General features: G+C 30.9%; 1 protein-coding gene across 1 annotated transcript; it reads right to left on the bottom strand.

Annotated features, from left to right (window-relative positions):
• Positions 1-3,797: 3,797 nt before the first annotated feature.
• LOC143075817 (uncharacterized) lies at positions 3,798-15,583 on the bottom strand. The gene is made up of 11 exons (XM_076251375.1): positions 15,015-15,583; positions 13,660-13,781; positions 12,348-12,869; positions 11,360-11,666; positions 10,303-10,511; positions 9,729-9,932; positions 8,628-9,114; positions 7,520-7,614; positions 6,471-6,642; positions 5,930-6,031; positions 3,798-4,836 (listed from the first exon to the last, which is right to left on the bottom strand). Exons 1-11 carry the CDS (start codon positions 15,394-15,396, stop codon positions 4,220-4,222), a joined length of 3,219 nt encoding a protein of 1,072 aa, XP_076107490.1. The 5' UTR covers positions 15,397-15,583; the 3' UTR covers positions 3,798-4,219.
• Positions 15,584-18,584: the final 3,001 nt, after the last annotated feature.

Genomic DNA, 18,584 nt, shown 5'->3' with positions numbered 1-18,584 from the left:
GTAAGAAAATGATAAGTATAAAACTGATTTACACATCCGACGCCGGAACAACAAAAAGGAAGCAAATAAATAGTAAGTAACAAAAATGTAATTATATGAACAAGTTTTAGCATTTTCTTTGGGAGTTTTACCCATGACAGGAAAATAAATTGTACACAAATCACAATGCACGATAGAGAAATATTAATGCACATTTTAATTTCAATTGGAAGTATCCAAAGAAAGAGTAACCCTTTGTTCATTTATATCTGAATTTATAAAGTGATTATCATTTAAAAAAGACCGTCTCAATTAGTCACACACCTTCAAAAAAAGAAAAGGGTGGGGGGGGGGGGTTACAAAAGGACATAAAAAAAAAAAATACCAGTTCCCCTCTACATGCACGCTCAACTCGTTCCCAAAGAATCACTGTACACTTAATATAAAGTGGGGAAATCATTGGTTTGATTTGATTTTTTTTTGTGTATATATCCCCGTTCGCAAGTTTACCTATTACTGCCAAAAATAAAATAAGCTCACCCACACATCCACACACATTGTATAAACACATTCATTTCCAATTCAATATGTAAAGGTAAATATAGAATGATTAATACAAAAGTATGATGTATCAAATAACATAAAAAAAACTAACAAAACACAAAGTAAATTAGACAAAGTCAAACTGAACATGGTTAATTTTATTAGCGTCCACCGTTTCCAACATCACCATTTATGACAGACATTGCACCATCATCATGTGTTAATAATCGTTCTCTAGTAGCACCTGTGGCTTCATCTGGTTGTTCGGACCATTCGGTTGGGGGTTCAATTTCAACCTGATTTAACATTGCAAAGAAATCATATAATTTCGTACTATGTGTTTGTCATCTTTGTTGTCTACAATATATATTTTTCCGTCGACCACCCATGTTGATTTCAGCTTCTTGTTTCGTACCAGAAATCTTGCATAGTATGCAAGTTTACTTTTCAGCCTTGTTAATTCTTGGTTGATGGAGATATTAGCAAGTTGTGGGTTTTTTAATTAAATTTGCTCAAGCACAGTAGAGATTCCTTAACTGCATGACTGGCTAAACGTATTATGATTGGGCGCGGACGATCAGATCGTTGCTTCCCAGTGCGGTGACTTATTACTATGTCACTCTGCGACATTTGGAAATGCATTTGGCTTGCGATTTTGAGAATTTTGTTGTCAGTGTTTTCTCCATAAGAGAAAGGAACCCCTGTAAAACGGATCATATACTTCCTACTATGCTGCTCTAGGTCATCGCATTTATTTTTGAGATATTTTATTTCTGCCTTTAAATTGTTGCTGACTTCAGAACTTTCATGAACAGTAATAATATCCTGAAAACTTTCCATTTTTTTGCTGACTTCAGAACTTTCATGAACAGTAATAATATCCTGAAAACTTTCCATTTTTTTGTCAAAATCATCATATTTGATTTTTAACTCTTTTAACTCGCGTAGAACAGGTTTTTTTTGTTTCATCAATAAGGTTATGTAAGTCACCAATAAGAAATTCTTTCGCAGTTTGTGCTATTCTTACAATGTCTTCCTGACTAATGCGTACTACAGGTGTCGCTGTGGAATTAATCATGCTAGTTTCAAATAAATGCTCATCAGATGAAGAGTGTGATATATCCACAGAGTCTGTATCAAACGTTTTTTGCTTTTTATCTGTTTGTAGATTTTGGGGGGATGGTTGAGAAGATGGGCGACGTCTTCGCTTTTTAAATTCACTGTTTGTGGTATTAGATTTCTGCATCACGGATTAAGGATCCGTTTTACATAGTTAGATACACAGACGATCGAATAAGTTGCTGGCATTAATAAAATAATAGTTCTTGTAGAACAATGGTCACGTTGGCATTCGGTCCACTCGACTGAGTATCAGGTGTGCATTATGTTTTATCAAATTATATGTCTTTTGAAAGTCTCAAATTATATACAGTTTATACAGTTTGTGCATGACTTACTGATTCTTTCCTGTCATTGGATAATTCAAAACAAAATGCTTATTCACATTATTTTACTGAAGATTCGACCTGATATATAAACACGTCTTTCCCATCCGAGCATGCGCATCAGATTTATTCTTGCTACATTATGTAAGTATATTTGTGAGCGTAATTCGTCCTGAACATTCATGATATATGTGCCACTGGATTTCAAGAAACGAACAACCAATCATTACTAGCTAGTGTTTGCACTTGAATAAAAAATAAAAACAAATACACTGTACATGCATATGATAGCGGACTATGCGTGCACTTACAGATAAATTGACTGACTTTGGAAGTACTAGGTTATTTTGAAAAAGGCTAAATATACGGATCATACGCTTATGTAAAAGACGGGAAATGATTACACTAAAGTCATCGAAAAAAAATGTTTTCCCTCCGTGAAACGAAATAAGAATACTTTTTATCTATTTTTTGGAAAAACTTAATACCAATTCTCTGTAATCATCAAAGTTTTAAAAAAGAGGCATGGCACGCATAGTTTTGGATTTGCTCCATATTGATAAAATTTGATAAGGGTCATCAAATATAAAGAAAAAAAATGTTATTTACTTTGTTTGTAAAATGGTTGCCATGGTAACGCCACATTCTATTTTTAAGGGAAAAATGCACCTTAAATCTTTAAAAATAAGCTAGTTTTGCCCGAACTCTCTTAAAAATAATAAAAAAAAATATTTGTATTCTCTGTATGTTAAAACATTCTATTAATCTTACATTTAAGTAAAAGAAAACAGCAAAGAGGTTGTTTCTGTCCTGTTATATTATTCAGTTTCATTTTAATATCCAATTTTTCAAGTTTTGTCGATCCTGTGAAATACTGAAAATTGTTGTTTTTTCAGATGAACATTACAAAATTTGCGCATGGGTTGGATTTAAAATTGTTTTTGATTTTAGTTGCCTTAAGTATGATGATGAAGTAAAATAAAAAAAAAATTGGGGAAACTTGACCTTTTGTATAATAAAACCCATCAAAACTTGAGAAAAACTTAAAAAACTCAAAAAATTATATTTTCAAAAAATGACATAATAAGATAAAAAAAACAAAAAAACAGAAATTAATACAAATGATTTTTGCCATCTTGCTTAAAAATGAGCTCATTTTATAGTACAGACCTTTCATTGTAAAAAAGACATAAAAATAAACAAAATTTAGTAAAAATTGGTTACCATAGTAACAAAAATTGAAGAAAAAAAAAAGTTTTTTTTATAGTTTTTTTTTAATGTTTGTTCTTATGGACAAGGTTAGAGTAAATGATGTTCATATGATATTTGTGTATAATGTTTGCACATATAATGAAATCTGTGAAAAAAGAAGAAAAATATGATCCCATAGTAAAGTGTTCATGACGTACCCTTTTACAAATTTACATAAGTAAGGGATATTTGATTGGTTCAAGTGATAACATTATCAAGTAGAAATACTTGAACTGGTTTTCATCACCATGTGGTTTGCTAAATCAAATGACATCATTATTGGCAGATTATGTCGGGGTTGGTAAGGTCAGGGGTAATCGGTATGCCCTCAACACCCCCTGAAAATATCAAATGAAAATTTTATCAGATTTTTTTTAATATTTTGCATTATTCAAGCAACTACCTTAGACCATGGCACAACTCTAGAACATTTCAAGTAGAATAGTCAAACTCAAATACATCAAATCCCATATAATATACATCAGGCATTCAACAAGTCTCCATCTTGATAACTGGACTCTCTTTATCATTTCTATCAAACTCATAAAAGAGTTTGATTAGTGAAAACAACCATACAAGTTTGAAGAGTATATGATGATTTTATTATCTGCACAAAGAGCTAACAATGTACCACTTACATATACATTAAACAAATTCTAACTTGTATTTACTTTAAAATCTTTGACAACAAATTTCCTAGATTATTTATGTGTAAAGTGACCAAACATTTGATATGACATTTACATTTATCTAAAATGTTTAACAAAAAATTCATCTGTCTTATACACTATTCATATGATTCTGTCTATGACTTTTCAGGTGGGCCAAGAAAGCATGAAATGCCCATATATATACTAAGTAATACTTGAGCAAAAGCTTAAGGCATTTAATTAAAAGTTTGTAAAATAGCACTGTTAAAAACTTGCATGATGATAACCTAAGGAATTAAAATATTGCATAATGAACAATTTTCCCCTGTATATAATAACTATAACATTCATTTACAAGGATTCCATTTTTTTAATTACACTCATTTTCAAGTTATATTTGTCATCTTCATTTTGAGAAACTGTAATGTCTTCTTTACACATTTTTCTATCCTTTTGAGACAATCTAGAGAAATAACCAGAAATCTGGGAGCCAGTTAGATATTCAGATTTCTTAAATCTTTTCTCACCATTTTTCACCTCCACCATCATTAACTTGGCTGCCTCAAAAGGATCAACCTTCCTGCCAGTGTGTTTGCCTATATCAAACTGGTCTTGCATGAATTGTTTTTGTTCAACATTAAAAATCGTTTTCTTTTTCTTCATTTTTAGAGCCCAACCAATTTTTACTGTATTTGCAATTTCAGAAGTAGTAGAACATGAAATATTTACAGTTTTTGGATACAGTTTATCCAATTTAACACTATACTCTGATTTTGATCTGTCCATCAATGACTGCTTTTCAAACTGATAGTTACAATTTCCTAGGATAATGTGTTGTTCCAGACCACTATTATTTTTGAACGACCTGTCACAACCCTCTATAGGACAACTGTAAATATTTTCTTCAGATTTTGCTTTCTTTGCTGGGGGCCCACACTCTTCCACTTCTTCTTCCCCTGTCATATCATCTGAAATGTAATTATGAAATGTTCAACATAGGAGACAATAAAAATATAGAATGTACATGCCAAATTTTAGAGTTGATTGCAGAGAAAATTTTAAAAGCTCCATACTAATGTAGGCAAGAGAAGTCCAAGCTATGACAATATACAATTATGGCCCATTGAAGAGGTGAATATCCAAAATTGTCAAACAACAGAAGGTTATTTCATTGAGGGTGCAGCCCAAAGTGAAATAACTTTTGAGGGTTTTTGGATATTCATCGATTCTAAGGGGCCACAATTGTTTAATTATACCGAACTAACAGTGGAAGGGCATTTCGAACATTTACTAGTCTATATTTTTTAACATAAAACACAGACTGACATTTGAAAATACAATTGTGTTCGTTTTTCTGGAATTTACAACAAAAGTAGAATCTTTTTGTAAAATATTGATGGCCCTGAAAAGGACCCTTTATAAGAGATTTCATCGGCTGCTGGCACTCTCAGTTCTATTTATGTCAAATGCCATATTTCCTCATCTTTCGGTGGGCTTCTAGTGTAACGTGAATGTTGCCATTTTGTTTATTTACGTCTGTGACGTCATTTTCAGGGGAGGTAACTCAAGTACAAATAAACAAACTCAAAAGGTTATTCACCGGTGAATAATAGGGTTATTCTCTGCTAGTGCAAATTTTTAGGGTTATTCGTCCTTCCTTGCAATTGAATGAAAATTAACTGAATTATTCCATGTTACGTGATTACGTTTCAACCAATAGAATTGATTGAAATATATGTAAGGTATAATAATCTGTGTTATACAATGTATGATATGAACAATTTATGCAGGTGTTAAATGCATTAAGTAAATTATTTAACAAAATTTGTTCAATATAAAATCCAAAGACGTGATTTGATTTCCAAATCAATGAGACAAAATTTTCACTAGTGACCAAAGTATGATGATGAAAGCAAATAAAGGGCCACCATATAGTCTTAAATAATGAAGACAAAAAAATACTGTATAGTAAAGCACTAACTGATATCTCGGTGACACCAATTTTTTTTTTTCATAAAATTTATATACTTTATTACAATTTTTATATACACATTATCCTACCTGAAGAAAAAACATTGCAAGATTTCTCCAACCAATTTTGAACTGTTTTCAACTGGGAAACATTCATATCTTGACAGATATCTGTCCATGGAATTAATTTCCCTGAAATAAAGATTAAACAAAAGTGCATGCATATGGTCTTATAATTTTCTATATTTAAAACCACAATTTAAATGATATTTCCGATAATTTCATCATGAATTCGAGATTATAAAAACAAGTTAGGATACCTAATATTGTCACAAATGTGTTTGATGTTCCCTATCATAAGGCTATTTTTCTATACTTTTCTGAACTTTTTTTCACCTACAAAAACTAAATGAATTCTAACCAAACATTATTAAATTTATGTAATTATTGATGATTCCTTTATGAGGGTTGATTTCAATTTGCTTAATAAGGGATTTTGGATGGAGCAACTGTTTTTTCTTGAAGGCTGTTTCAGAATTTATTCAAATAGGAGAATTTCAGGCATGTCCTTTATATATGAAAAAAAACATTTATGTTTATAGTTTTTGGATTATCATTTAATGTATTTTACCTGCTCCTATTCCATATGCTTTCCACACTCTCAAGCACGAATCCTCAAATTTGAAATTATGCAACTGTGATATTCCTGGTATTGATTTAATGCTATTTTGAACAGGATCCAGGTCAATTACAGGAGTTACAACTTTAACTCTATAGTTGAAGTTCTTTTTCAAATCAATAGCCTGAAATCAAACAAATCATATATCAACCCATTATTGATTCAACTCCTAAAATATAATCCTCTTCTGGGAAAATGGAATTATCCATATACATTTTACATTTAAAACTCTTTTAAGATTGATGACTTATACCAAATTAACTTAAATAGGTGGATTTCTTAAAAGGTTAAATTTAAACTTGCCCAACCAAGATATCAAATGTGGGTCTCATTGAGGTCTAAGCGTGACGCGGGATTGCCGATTATTTGTAAGCGTGACACGTGAAAGTCAAATTATTGTGTCGTGAAAACGGTAAATGAGGTCTTGCGGGACCCGGGAAAGGACAAAAAAATGAGAATTGCTTACGTATATAGTGTAAGCGGGATACGGGAATCTGACAAAACAATAAGCGGGATCCGGGATCGGAACCCCCCAATGAGACCCCCTCAAAATTAGAGATATAAATTAGTGAAAGCACTTTATAGTCTAAATAACATGCAAACCTGATTACGAACAGGCTAATGTAATAAATTTTAATTTGTTAATAATTTTTTTGAAACCTCAAATTTCTTATTTTTTACATTACCAAGAACCATAACTCAGGAATAATAATTCATATGAAAAATCTGCTTGTGTGTGCTAAAAGGTATGTCACAAAATTTATAAGTATCAAATTATTTCTCAATGGCTTTATAATGCTCAAATAATTGAATGTAAATCAATTTGCTAATGTACAAATTTATGTAATGAAAAAGGTAAAACTGAATGACATTTATGCCTTTTTGGTGAGGATAGATTAAATTTAACAATAATCATTTTAAGAAATTTTCGAAAATTTTTGTTAGAAATGTTAATCTTATGTTGTAATATAATATTGGACCACAAACAATGTAATACAAACTTTTTTCATCTGTTCTGCTGTTACTACATCATTTCCTTCATTCACATATCTCTTAATGATCGACTTTAAATGTGATGCTCTACGATCACAAGGTCCTGCAGAAACAAAAGTAAAAACATACCAGGTAATGAGTTATTTCAGGACTGACATTGATAAGAAAAGCCAAGACATTCACATTAGTAAATATTGTCATTATTTTGGTGCATGGCATAGCTTACTTAATGATATGCTCATTCTTACAGAGATCTTATTTTAAAAGTTGACAATTGAACAAGATCGCCCAATTTTTATACATATAAAACATTGTCTACATAAATACTGCCGTTCGTTTTCTTGTTTTTTTGTTTTACATTGTCATTTTAAGGCCTTTTATAGACCAGGTGACTTTGCCATATGGGCTTTGCTCATTGTTGAAGGCCATACACATGAAACAGTGACAATAAATGTTAATTTCTGTGTTATTTTGGTCTCTTGTGGAGAATTGTTTCATTGGCAATCACACCGCATCTTCTTTTTTTTTATATCTTATCATCATGTTGAATTGGCAGCTGTCTGTTCTTATAGTTACTGCAGCTGTGCTATTTGAGCAGTCAAATTGCATTGACTGTATATTCATATGTGATATACAGTATCCGACCGTATATTGCCTTGTTTATGACGTTGACAATGCGTTTCTGTGTTATCTTATTTATGACGTTAATAAAAGATACAGGTTCCTGGAAATTTTACGTCATCCGCTCTAAATTACAGAATGATAGTTTTTGCTCTAAATACTTCATTTAGAATAGTTATAAAAGTTGCAGTATATAAAGAATAACCATACATTGTCTCGAAATATAAATATTATTTGTAATCGGCTAAAAACAAGTAGAAATGCTTGAAACAGCCTCGCTTTCTACCTGTTTCTAAGCCTTGTACAAATAATTGATATTTCGAGACAATGTATGGTTATTCTATATTTATCAAGATTGTGTGTTATACTTTTGCATTCATGGTGAAAAATTCAGGTCAATTTTCCATTACATCAAGGGTTATTGAGTCTGTCATAACAATTTCACTCATTTTCAGTTTTCACAGATAATGGTGCTGAAAGCAAAATGAATATTACCTTTCCCATCTTGTGCTTCACAAAAGTTATAGGTTTTGATTGTCCCTTTCAAGGTTTTGTGTAAGGCAGCTATGGTAGTGGTACTTTTGTAGCAGCCTGCATTGTCAGAAAACAAATGTACATTCGAAAGACCTTGGTTCATTTGAATTAAATCTTGGACAACATCAGAAATGATAGAAGATGTCACCGATGAATCCTGAGCAACAGTTGAAGAGAACACATGTACATGGGTGATAGACTGGTATGTGTCAGATGGTCCTTTCATCAGTGAAACACTGATATGCCAGTTTATGCCTCGTTTTGCGAACCAATCTGTTTGCCCTTCTCTGAATTTGCGGGGCAAGAACTTCATTGCCCAGTCTATGGTTATCATAACATCTTTTTTTTCTTCTATGATTCCAAGAGTATGCCTCCTTGCCTCTTCCTGATTTCTTGAGCGTAATATGTGTCCTTTCCACTCTTTAATGTCATCAACAGCCTTTTCTACCTGTGTTAATGAAAATAAAGGTGATTGTCTTTCAAATAAAGCAGTCTAGATGTATCTAATACTCACACTATCTTAAAAATGTAAGAATAATTATAAATTTTGATCTTACACTTTGTGTCAGGAATAACAAGAACAGGTTTATTGAAAACAAAACTGTTACTTGGGAGGACACTGTACTCAACTTTATTCTAGGTTTTACTTATTTTGATTTATTGCAGTCAAATTTTAGGAATTAATTAATAGGTGAAAAACGCTACAATTTTCAGTTCGCTCTAAATTCATTAACTTGTAGTAATCTTAAAATATTAATATAACCTTTTCAAATCAACTTTGATTCTGATAAATCTCTACAACTATCTTAATTAAACATTGACCCTACAAAATGCCAGATTATTTGATAGTTTGGTTTTATTGCTGTCAAAATTGAGCATTAAGTAAATAGGTGAATAAAGGCTAACATTATCAGTTCTAACTCTAAAATTCAGATGGTTACCAAAATAAATGTCTATTCATTTTTCAAATCAACTTAGATTTGCATAAAATACTTAATTGTATATTGATATCATGTTTCTGATTTTAGTCTGAACTGAAAGGTCCATCATTTTTTTTTTTACCTTAAACATAACTTGATCTGTGTGATCCCATTCTTTGTTGTTGACTTTAACTAGAACATCATCCATAAAAGATTCTAATAAAAGACACTGAGTACAACAAAGTGTATGTTCATGTTTACAGTCATTTCTGAAATTACTGTCTATATGACTCAGTGCATATGATCTGCAATGGTCTGCAATTTGAGCCATGTCTCGTACATGTACCTGAAGAAAATCAAAATTATGGAGATCACTCACGAAAAGATTATTTATACACGTGATAATATTGAGAATTGAAATAGGAAATATGTCAAAGAGACAACAACCCAACCAAAGAGTAAAAACAATCAATATTTGACCTTTGATGGCAATGTCTAATTTCAATTCTAATGCAACATCATTTGTAAAGTTCATTTTGATTGGATAACGTCAAAAATTTCCATTGCATCAATTCGTTAATGTCAATTTCTGGTCATACAAAAAGTAGCAAAAAACAACAATGTCATTAAATTTCCATTATTTTTACCTGGGTTCAGAGATGAAGGTCATACGAAATGTTGTCAAAGGTGAGATGTATTATAGTAGTATAAAATACCTTATAATCAGACTTTAAGTATCTTTTAACTTCAAGAAGATCAGCCTTCATCTTTTTGATATCCTCATCTTCACAATCAAATCCTTCCAAAATTTCTTCAATATCTCTTAACGCTCTTCCACCTTCAGCCACATAATAGTCCAACCCTTCCACACTATGTCTAACAGAAGCGGCACACTCTTCTAGAATCTTATACATTGTACTTGTGCCTGAAAAAAAAATTGCATTATTATTCAGAGTTTTGAACATGTTATTTGAGCAGTCATTAAATAGTTTGTATGTTTATCATGTTAATGAATTAAGAATAAGAACCCTGCTTTGTGTAAGACCCACACGTTGAGCCAGATTTTAAACATGCTAGTCACAAGGTAACAGTCTGCAAGAAAACTTGTCACATTACTTGTACACATTATTCTGACTCTGAGCTGACCAGTCTTTGTTCTTACTCCTTAATGCCACATGTTTAGCAGAGAAGCAGCAAATACCAAGTAATTTAGAACTTGAAAATTCCTGCTGTAGATGAGTTGCATGGGTGATTTAAAATATTGAAACACAGGAAGTATGTCACTTGATATTGTTCCAGTTGATATAAATGTATACATAACATGTTTATCAGAACAACAATTTTTTTTCATTGTTGAAAGCCATACAGTAACACAAATATACATATAGTTGCTTACTTTTACATCTCTTATTCTTGTTATTGGCAAGCAGACCACATCTTCTGATTTTCATGAATATAATTTTGTCTTATGAATAACAAGCAATTGTAAAAACTAGGAATAATACAAGAAACAATGTACATGTGGTTTCTATTTCATTGTTGAAGAACATAAATAAAAATTACATTTATGAATTGAAACATTGTGATTTTGATAGTGCTTTACATTCAAAATTATATGAAAGCAATCAAACAATCAAAACTAATATTTCTTAAATTTTGATATAAATATTTTAATCTAATTACATGAATTAATCATGTTTATATATGCATTAAGTTCATCAATTGAAATAGTAATTGCACAGTGATCTTAACAGTACTTATTTAAATACCAACCCAATGGTCTGATTTCTTCATCTTCACAAAACTGCTTGTACTGTCTGATGATACTTGTTGGAGCAATAGCCCTGATCACATTTGGTGTAGAAATAATCTCCCCAGTAGAAAGTTTCAGTTTCCTTTCACCGAATGGCAGGTCTTTGATAATGTGTGATGACGTAATGAAGTCAAGAAATGGTTCTAATTGACATGGGTCAATTTTTTCTCTCGTCTGTTTCATTTCTTGAATAGGCAGGCCACATCCAACTTCAGAAATGTGTTTTTTTGCTGCATAATACCTGTATGAGGTTAAACCAGGTATCATCTAAAAAAGGGGAAAAAACTTTGAATTTACTGTAGTTTTTATGTATAACACTACATTTATAAAATGATTCAAACAACAAAAATAATAGCCTCCATGTTGTATAGCTTAATTTGCTATATGAGTTTTGCTCATTATTGAATACTGTAGTATTCCTGTAGTTGCTAACTTCTATGTCATTTAATCTCTGGTTGAGAGTTGTTAAATTGGCAATCATACCACATCATGGCATATGTTCTTCTATCTCTATAAAGTTTGAGTACCTAAGGCCAAATAAAAATATATGTGTGGTTCCAGTAACCCTACCGTCCCTACTTTTTCGGCTTAAAAATAGCCTACCCAAAAGATTTTATTGTCATTTTTCATTAAGCACTGTTAAAGTCAGAATGTTGCTCCCATAGACTCAATGTTAAAAAAAAGACATAAAATAAAAAAAAAAATTCTACCTACCTACCCTAACTTTTTTTCAGATGTAACTGAAACCACACATACTTTTTATTTAGTCTAAGATGAATGTTAAGGCTACATTCTTATACATAAATTAAGCTTCATGCTCAGTGGAATGTTAGTATTAATGTTGGTGACTTTCTGTGGTTGTCTGTTCTATGGTCGGGTTGTTGTCTCTTTGATACATTCCCAATTTCCATTTTCAATTTTATGTAATAATTTTTACGTGTACTTTACCTGTTTCATTTGGCTGTACGTGTGTTCAAAAGCCAAAATTGATAAAATCTGCCTTCTGAAAGTCCAGGTTTCTGCTCGGTCATAGATTTCTTTTAGTATTGAAACATTCACTCCACATGATCTAGATGATTGATTATTTTCAACTGCTGTACTTTTACAAAGACTTTCTACAAATTTTTCCATAAAGGCCTCTTTTTCTTTAGGACAAATTGCTTCAATTACTACTGCAAGGCAATCATTGGCTTTTTGTAAATATCTCCTTTGTGTTCTTTCACTAGATAAGAATGAACCTTGCATGTGTTTGACAGGACTAACACCTGACTGTTGTAAAAATATGTTCAAGTTAGACAGCTTATCAGTTTGTACTAGGGATGAATCTGAAATCTGACTGTTTTGACTTGAATCTTCAGTTATACATGTAGATGTAGTTTGGCTGAGGGTTGGTAGACTTTCAACATGTTCCATGTCCTTTAAGTTCACATTTAATTCATCCATTTCATCTGAATCCCATTTCAGCTGTGCCTAAATGAAAGTATACAAGCTGACATGTAGATGATATAATATAATATTCAAAACACAGTAGAGACTAACAAACTGACACAAATGTTATGCAAATACAGACATGTGATTTAATAATGTATAAATCATGTAAATATTTCAAAAGTAAAGGAGATTAAGTGAATAACCTTCAAAAATCTTATTTGAAATCAAATATGTCTTTTACCTGATGATTCCAGAATAAAATATTTTTACACAACCCATTTTTCATGTTCTGATATTTTACCCTGTTTCATGGTATATCATATTTAGATGTCAGCAACTTGTGATCACTAATTGTATTACATGTAGGTAAAAAAATCAGAACACAGGTTTTATAGTTCTTAATCAGAAGATGAAATTTATGACCCTTTGACATATGAATTTTACCAATTATCATATTACATTCATAACATTGCACTCTGTTGATAATATATATATATATAATACATGTACATGTACATATTGGATATTACAAGTAATTAATACCAGAAATACTGTGGTTTATACCTACATATATTGAAAGCAATACACTGTTAATTTCCAATCAAAAGACATGAAAGATACATATATGGGTTTTTCTCAATGTTATGGTCATAGGATGACCTTAAAGTAGTTTGTATTTTCATTTAGAAATAGATTGTTTGTTTATCATATGATAAATATTTGTCTCATTGGCAGATCATATTTTCACATGGACATGGTATGATCTTAATATTGCATGTATGTACAAATGTATGTACATGTATATTGTATTTTTTGTAAAACTACATACAATGTTTTCTATAAAATCATCTTCTTCCAAATCTGTACATGGTGGACCACAAATAACATCATTACATTTTTCTTCATTGCCCTTTTGTCCTAACCATTTTCTTCTACATACTCTGCAAATACCTGTAATGCAATTGATAGTTGTTTACATGAATACATTGTAACATAAATTTCAATATGTTCAACTTCTACAATTAGTATTTTTTTTATATATCATAATTCAATAATATAGAGTTATTGCATGAATATTGTGGAATATTGTCCTGAGTAGAATTTTATATTGCATGAGCTTGCGAGTGCAATTTATGTTTGTATGAAGGACAATATTCCACAATATTCATGCAATAACTCTTTTATTGTATAGCAATATATAATATTTGAAAGTAAAAATTGGTTGAAACTAAGATTTTGTCGTTAATGACGTCATGAATTTCGAAAAATTATTGCATTAGTGCAATATTAGAATTTATTGCACGCTTACTTTTTGTTACTTTCTGTGGGAAATATTATATTGCTATGCAATAATACAAAGTATTTAGTAGCCGATACAGACAATGTATGAACATGATGAAGGTTAAATTAATATAGTATTATTCATTTTAATTTCAATTTATTAACAGATTAGAACTTCAGCAGTGATGTTGTATTTAAAATTGTGCATCCAGCATATTTTAGAACATACATTTGTATAATTACATGTACATTTAAAATATCTAATCTATACATTAGATGAGAGATTGAGTCTTCTTTCAATCAATATAATGATTGGATATAGATAAATCACTCAAGTGCAATTATGTATCAGCAGCCAATCATGCATGTCTAAGGTATAAATCAATATTGTCATATTTTCTCAAATTCAACAAAAAGATTGGTATCTAGATGGTACATTGGATTTCCCAAATTAGGCAATTTAGGATGGTATATTAGTATCATACTGCAGGAAAGAATTATTTGATTAAAAGAACATACATGCAAATGAGATACATAAATAATTAAAACATGAACAATGAACATGTATATTATTAAATTAATTTATCCTGTAATCAGCCCTCTATTGTACAAATAACAGGTACATGTATACAAATAAATTTTTGCTTTATTTATACATATGCTGAAGCTAAATTTGGCCTTTTTTATGCAATATATTGACGGCTAAATATAAATATACATTTGTAATTGCAAGCAAATCACCACCCCTACCACAAATGGAAAAGTTTCCCCTGCCCCTGCTACATGTATGCCTGTAAACAACCCCCCCCCCCCCCCCCCAAAAAAAAAAATAAAAATAAATATATATATTCATGTCATGAAATTTTATATATGTTCTATAACTCTTAACTAATTCAAACTTACATGTTCCTATGGGTATCACAACTCCAAACTCATTGTAGATTGTTCTCATTTGGTCTGATGATACTCTTCTGTCACCACGAATTGCCTGGCCAAGTTTGCTTTTAGTTTTTTGTTTTTCATGATCATGTTCTGATGCAAAAAAGGTTGGTACATTGCATGCATACCTTCTCAGTCTTGATTTGTGTTTGTCTTTAAAAAGCTTAACATGAGAAGGGCAGATACTGTAATTTTTTGAGGTAGCAGGACCCCAAAAAACTCCGATATCGGACTGTATTATCAGTTGATCAACTGTACTTAAACTTCCAAAGTTTAGATGTTTACCAACTTCATCACATATTGGTGATCTTTCATAGAAATGAAATGTGCAAATGTTCTCTTCCATTTATATCATTTTAAAAACAAATATTTCTCTGACCAAAGTTGTTATGCATGATAGTGATGTAAACAAGGTAAAACAAGTCTTTCTAATGGAGAGTAAGCAAAGGGGAAGTAACTCTGTACTTCCAATCCTATTGAGAATAGTAAAATCAAATTATTTTGCTGAAACTGTACCGTAATTTCCTTTAAAGTGGTATTTAAGGATATAAATAAAAAAAAAGATGTTTCTTTTGATTGATTTTTATGTACATTTATTTAACAAATTGAGTAAGAAATGGAAAAAGCAGATATATATTCCGTTTATGACATTTTTTCAAAATAAAATAAAAAAGATAAATATAAGTTTCCCCAAACTGAAACTTTACAAAAGTATTAGTTAGTATACTGCTAAATTGCCAAACTTGAAAAAATAGTCCTAACCCATGTGCATTTTCTATAAATTTCATTGAAAATTCACCATTTTTAATAGTTTACTTGTTTGGCAAAAAATTGAAATTTAGTCTTTTTGGTGTAGTTTTAATCAAAATCTATGAAGATGTAACAATCTTTCATTTTGAATTTATTGAATAATCAGACAAAGTCTATTGAAAGAACATAAGATGAAAATATTCAAAGAAACACAACATATAAAAAATTAGCACACAAAAAATGCCAATTTCTGCTTTTTTGCAATGTAAAAATTGCAGGAAATTATTTTGGTCAAATTACCATGGCAACCATATTTTTTTTCGATTAATTAGTTATGTTTTTTTTAATTAGACATAAATATAATCATATATGTGCAATATAAAGAAGATTGAAGAATATGCGTGGCCACACAATTTTGATGGTTACAGGGAACTGGTATTTAAAATGTGCGTTAGTTTTAAAATAATTTACAAACACGAATAGGGTCATTCATTTCTTTAATAAAGAAAACTATGCAAATCGTTTGACGTGGATAACGATAACGATTGACACACACATGTTTTGTAAGCATAATATAATATATTCTATTTATTTTTACCAGGGTTAGCGACCCACTTAATTATGTTTCTGAGATACTCCTTAAATTTTTCACGTCTTTTATGATGTTTATCTCACTAAGTAATATGAAAATAAATAGAAAAAAATGACAACTTTAATAATAAATATGAATAATAAAATAAAGAATGGTTACATCCTATTTTTTTAAGAAGAAAAGGTATTTTGATATCTAAATTGATCTTGTTTGCCTTTCATAATTTAAATATTTTTTTATGTTACTATTTATCTATTCATTTCAGAGTTATCATTTTTTATTTTAAATGCAATAACGAAGTAATGAAATGAATTCTATTCATAAATAAACAATGAGTAGTACAATATACCGATTAACTTTGGTATATTTATTCGTTTCATTTGGAAATTTGAAAACTAGCATAATCGCCAAACAACCAATCAGGTGAAATAGTATCGTTTCTGAACGAAACATGTTTGTTTACACGGAATATATTGATCATTTCGTTCGTTTCGTTCACACACAACTTTGAGCGGAAAAACACGAGTTGACTTTAATAAACGAAATGAGTGGAGATACACGATTCTAACTGGTTTAACTCGTTCGTTCTCATTTCATTCCATTCGCGTGTTCGTTCCGTGTTCGTTCCGTGTAAGAGGGAACGTTGAGTGGTTTAGTAGCTGTAAAGAAACACATGTCGGAGGAATAGGAAATATCAGAGGCCATGGCTGGAAACGTGACTGGAACCTTTGAAGTTGGAACAACGGAAACGGTAACAATGAAATCACAAACACAAACGTTGGTAATTCGAAAACAGACAATAATAAACAAACAAATGTCGCGGGAATAGGAAATATCGGATGCCATGAATGGAAACGTGACTGGAACCTTGGAAGTGGGAACAACGGAAATGGTAACAATGGAGACACGAACGAAAACGTTGGTAATTCGAATGCAAAAAATAATAAAAAAGATGTCGGAAAATGAATGGCAAAAGATAAATAAGGTAATTTATTGCAAAATAATGAGTTATATATCGAGCCAAAAAAAAAAAAAAAAAAAAACCAATTGAGAAGTTCACTTAATCAGTTTGAAATCCCTAACAAACCAATTGTTAACTTCGAAACAAAGACTTGGTATTTAATAATAAACTGGATATTTGTATCTTGCTTTTTGTTTCAGGTATTTTTATACAATTTTTAATTGAGTTAAACCTTCCAATTGATATTTTATCGTGTGTTTTTCTATGTTGTTATGTTATACTATAGTTGTTTCAGAAAAAAGGAGAAGGTTTGGTACATCAAAACGTTTAATCCCGCTGCAAATGTTTGCACCTGTCCTAAGTCAGGAATGTGATGTACAGTAGTTGTCGTTTGTTTATAGAATTTATACGTGTTTCTCGTTTCTCGTTGTTTATATAGATTAAGCCGTTGGTTTTCCCGTTTGAAGGATTTTACACTTGTAATTTTAGGGCCTTTTCAGGGTGCTGTTCGGTGTGAGCCAAGGCTCCGTGTTGAAGGCCGTACATTGACCTGTAATGGTTTACTTTTAGACATTGTTATTTGGATGGAGAGTTGTCTCATTGGTTCGTTTTTGAGAAACAGGGTTTTGTCATACATTGTATTGCTACGAGTTACAATTTATGACAAAAATCAGCGAAGACCCATCGAAACAACATCTGATACACAAATTTAATAATACTTTTAGATATTTGGATGATATTTTATCTATCAATAATGACGACTTCAGTATGTATACTAAAGAAATTGATCCTGTTGAACTTACTTCAAATAAAACTAATACTAACAATGCTCAACATGCAGACTTCTTATACGTTCAGGTATTTCACATCCAATATTTTATGGAAATATTCTTTATAAAGCACAAAAATGTCAGTATTCAATCCAAAAGCTAACAAAACCTTTAAATAGACTTATTAAGGAGGGATATAGTAACGATACTGTTGTCCGGTCATGAAAGATTGCATATTTCGGCGTTAATATTGATTCACTTATAGGGTCTTTGCATCGGAACTAAACACATATATTATTAATAAACCAGTTGTTGGCACGACACGGGTTATGTTATTCTCATATATGTTTTGATGGTATGATACTAAACCCCTCACGGGGAGGATTGTGCTTGATATTCATATGATGAAGACATAATTTTTCTATCAGTTTAATTGAAGTCCGCAGCTGGCATGTCAGTTA

The sequence above is a fragment of the Mytilus galloprovincialis genome, chromosome 5, assembly GCF_965363235.1.
Source record: "Mytilus galloprovincialis chromosome 5, xbMytGall1.hap1.1, whole genome shotgun sequence".
NCBI classification, from domain to species: domain Eukaryota; kingdom Metazoa; phylum Mollusca; class Bivalvia; order Mytilida; family Mytilidae; genus Mytilus; species Mytilus galloprovincialis.
The sequence above is the reverse complement of the archived record's forward strand: the minus strand, read 5'-3'. Positions and strand labels throughout refer to the sequence as shown.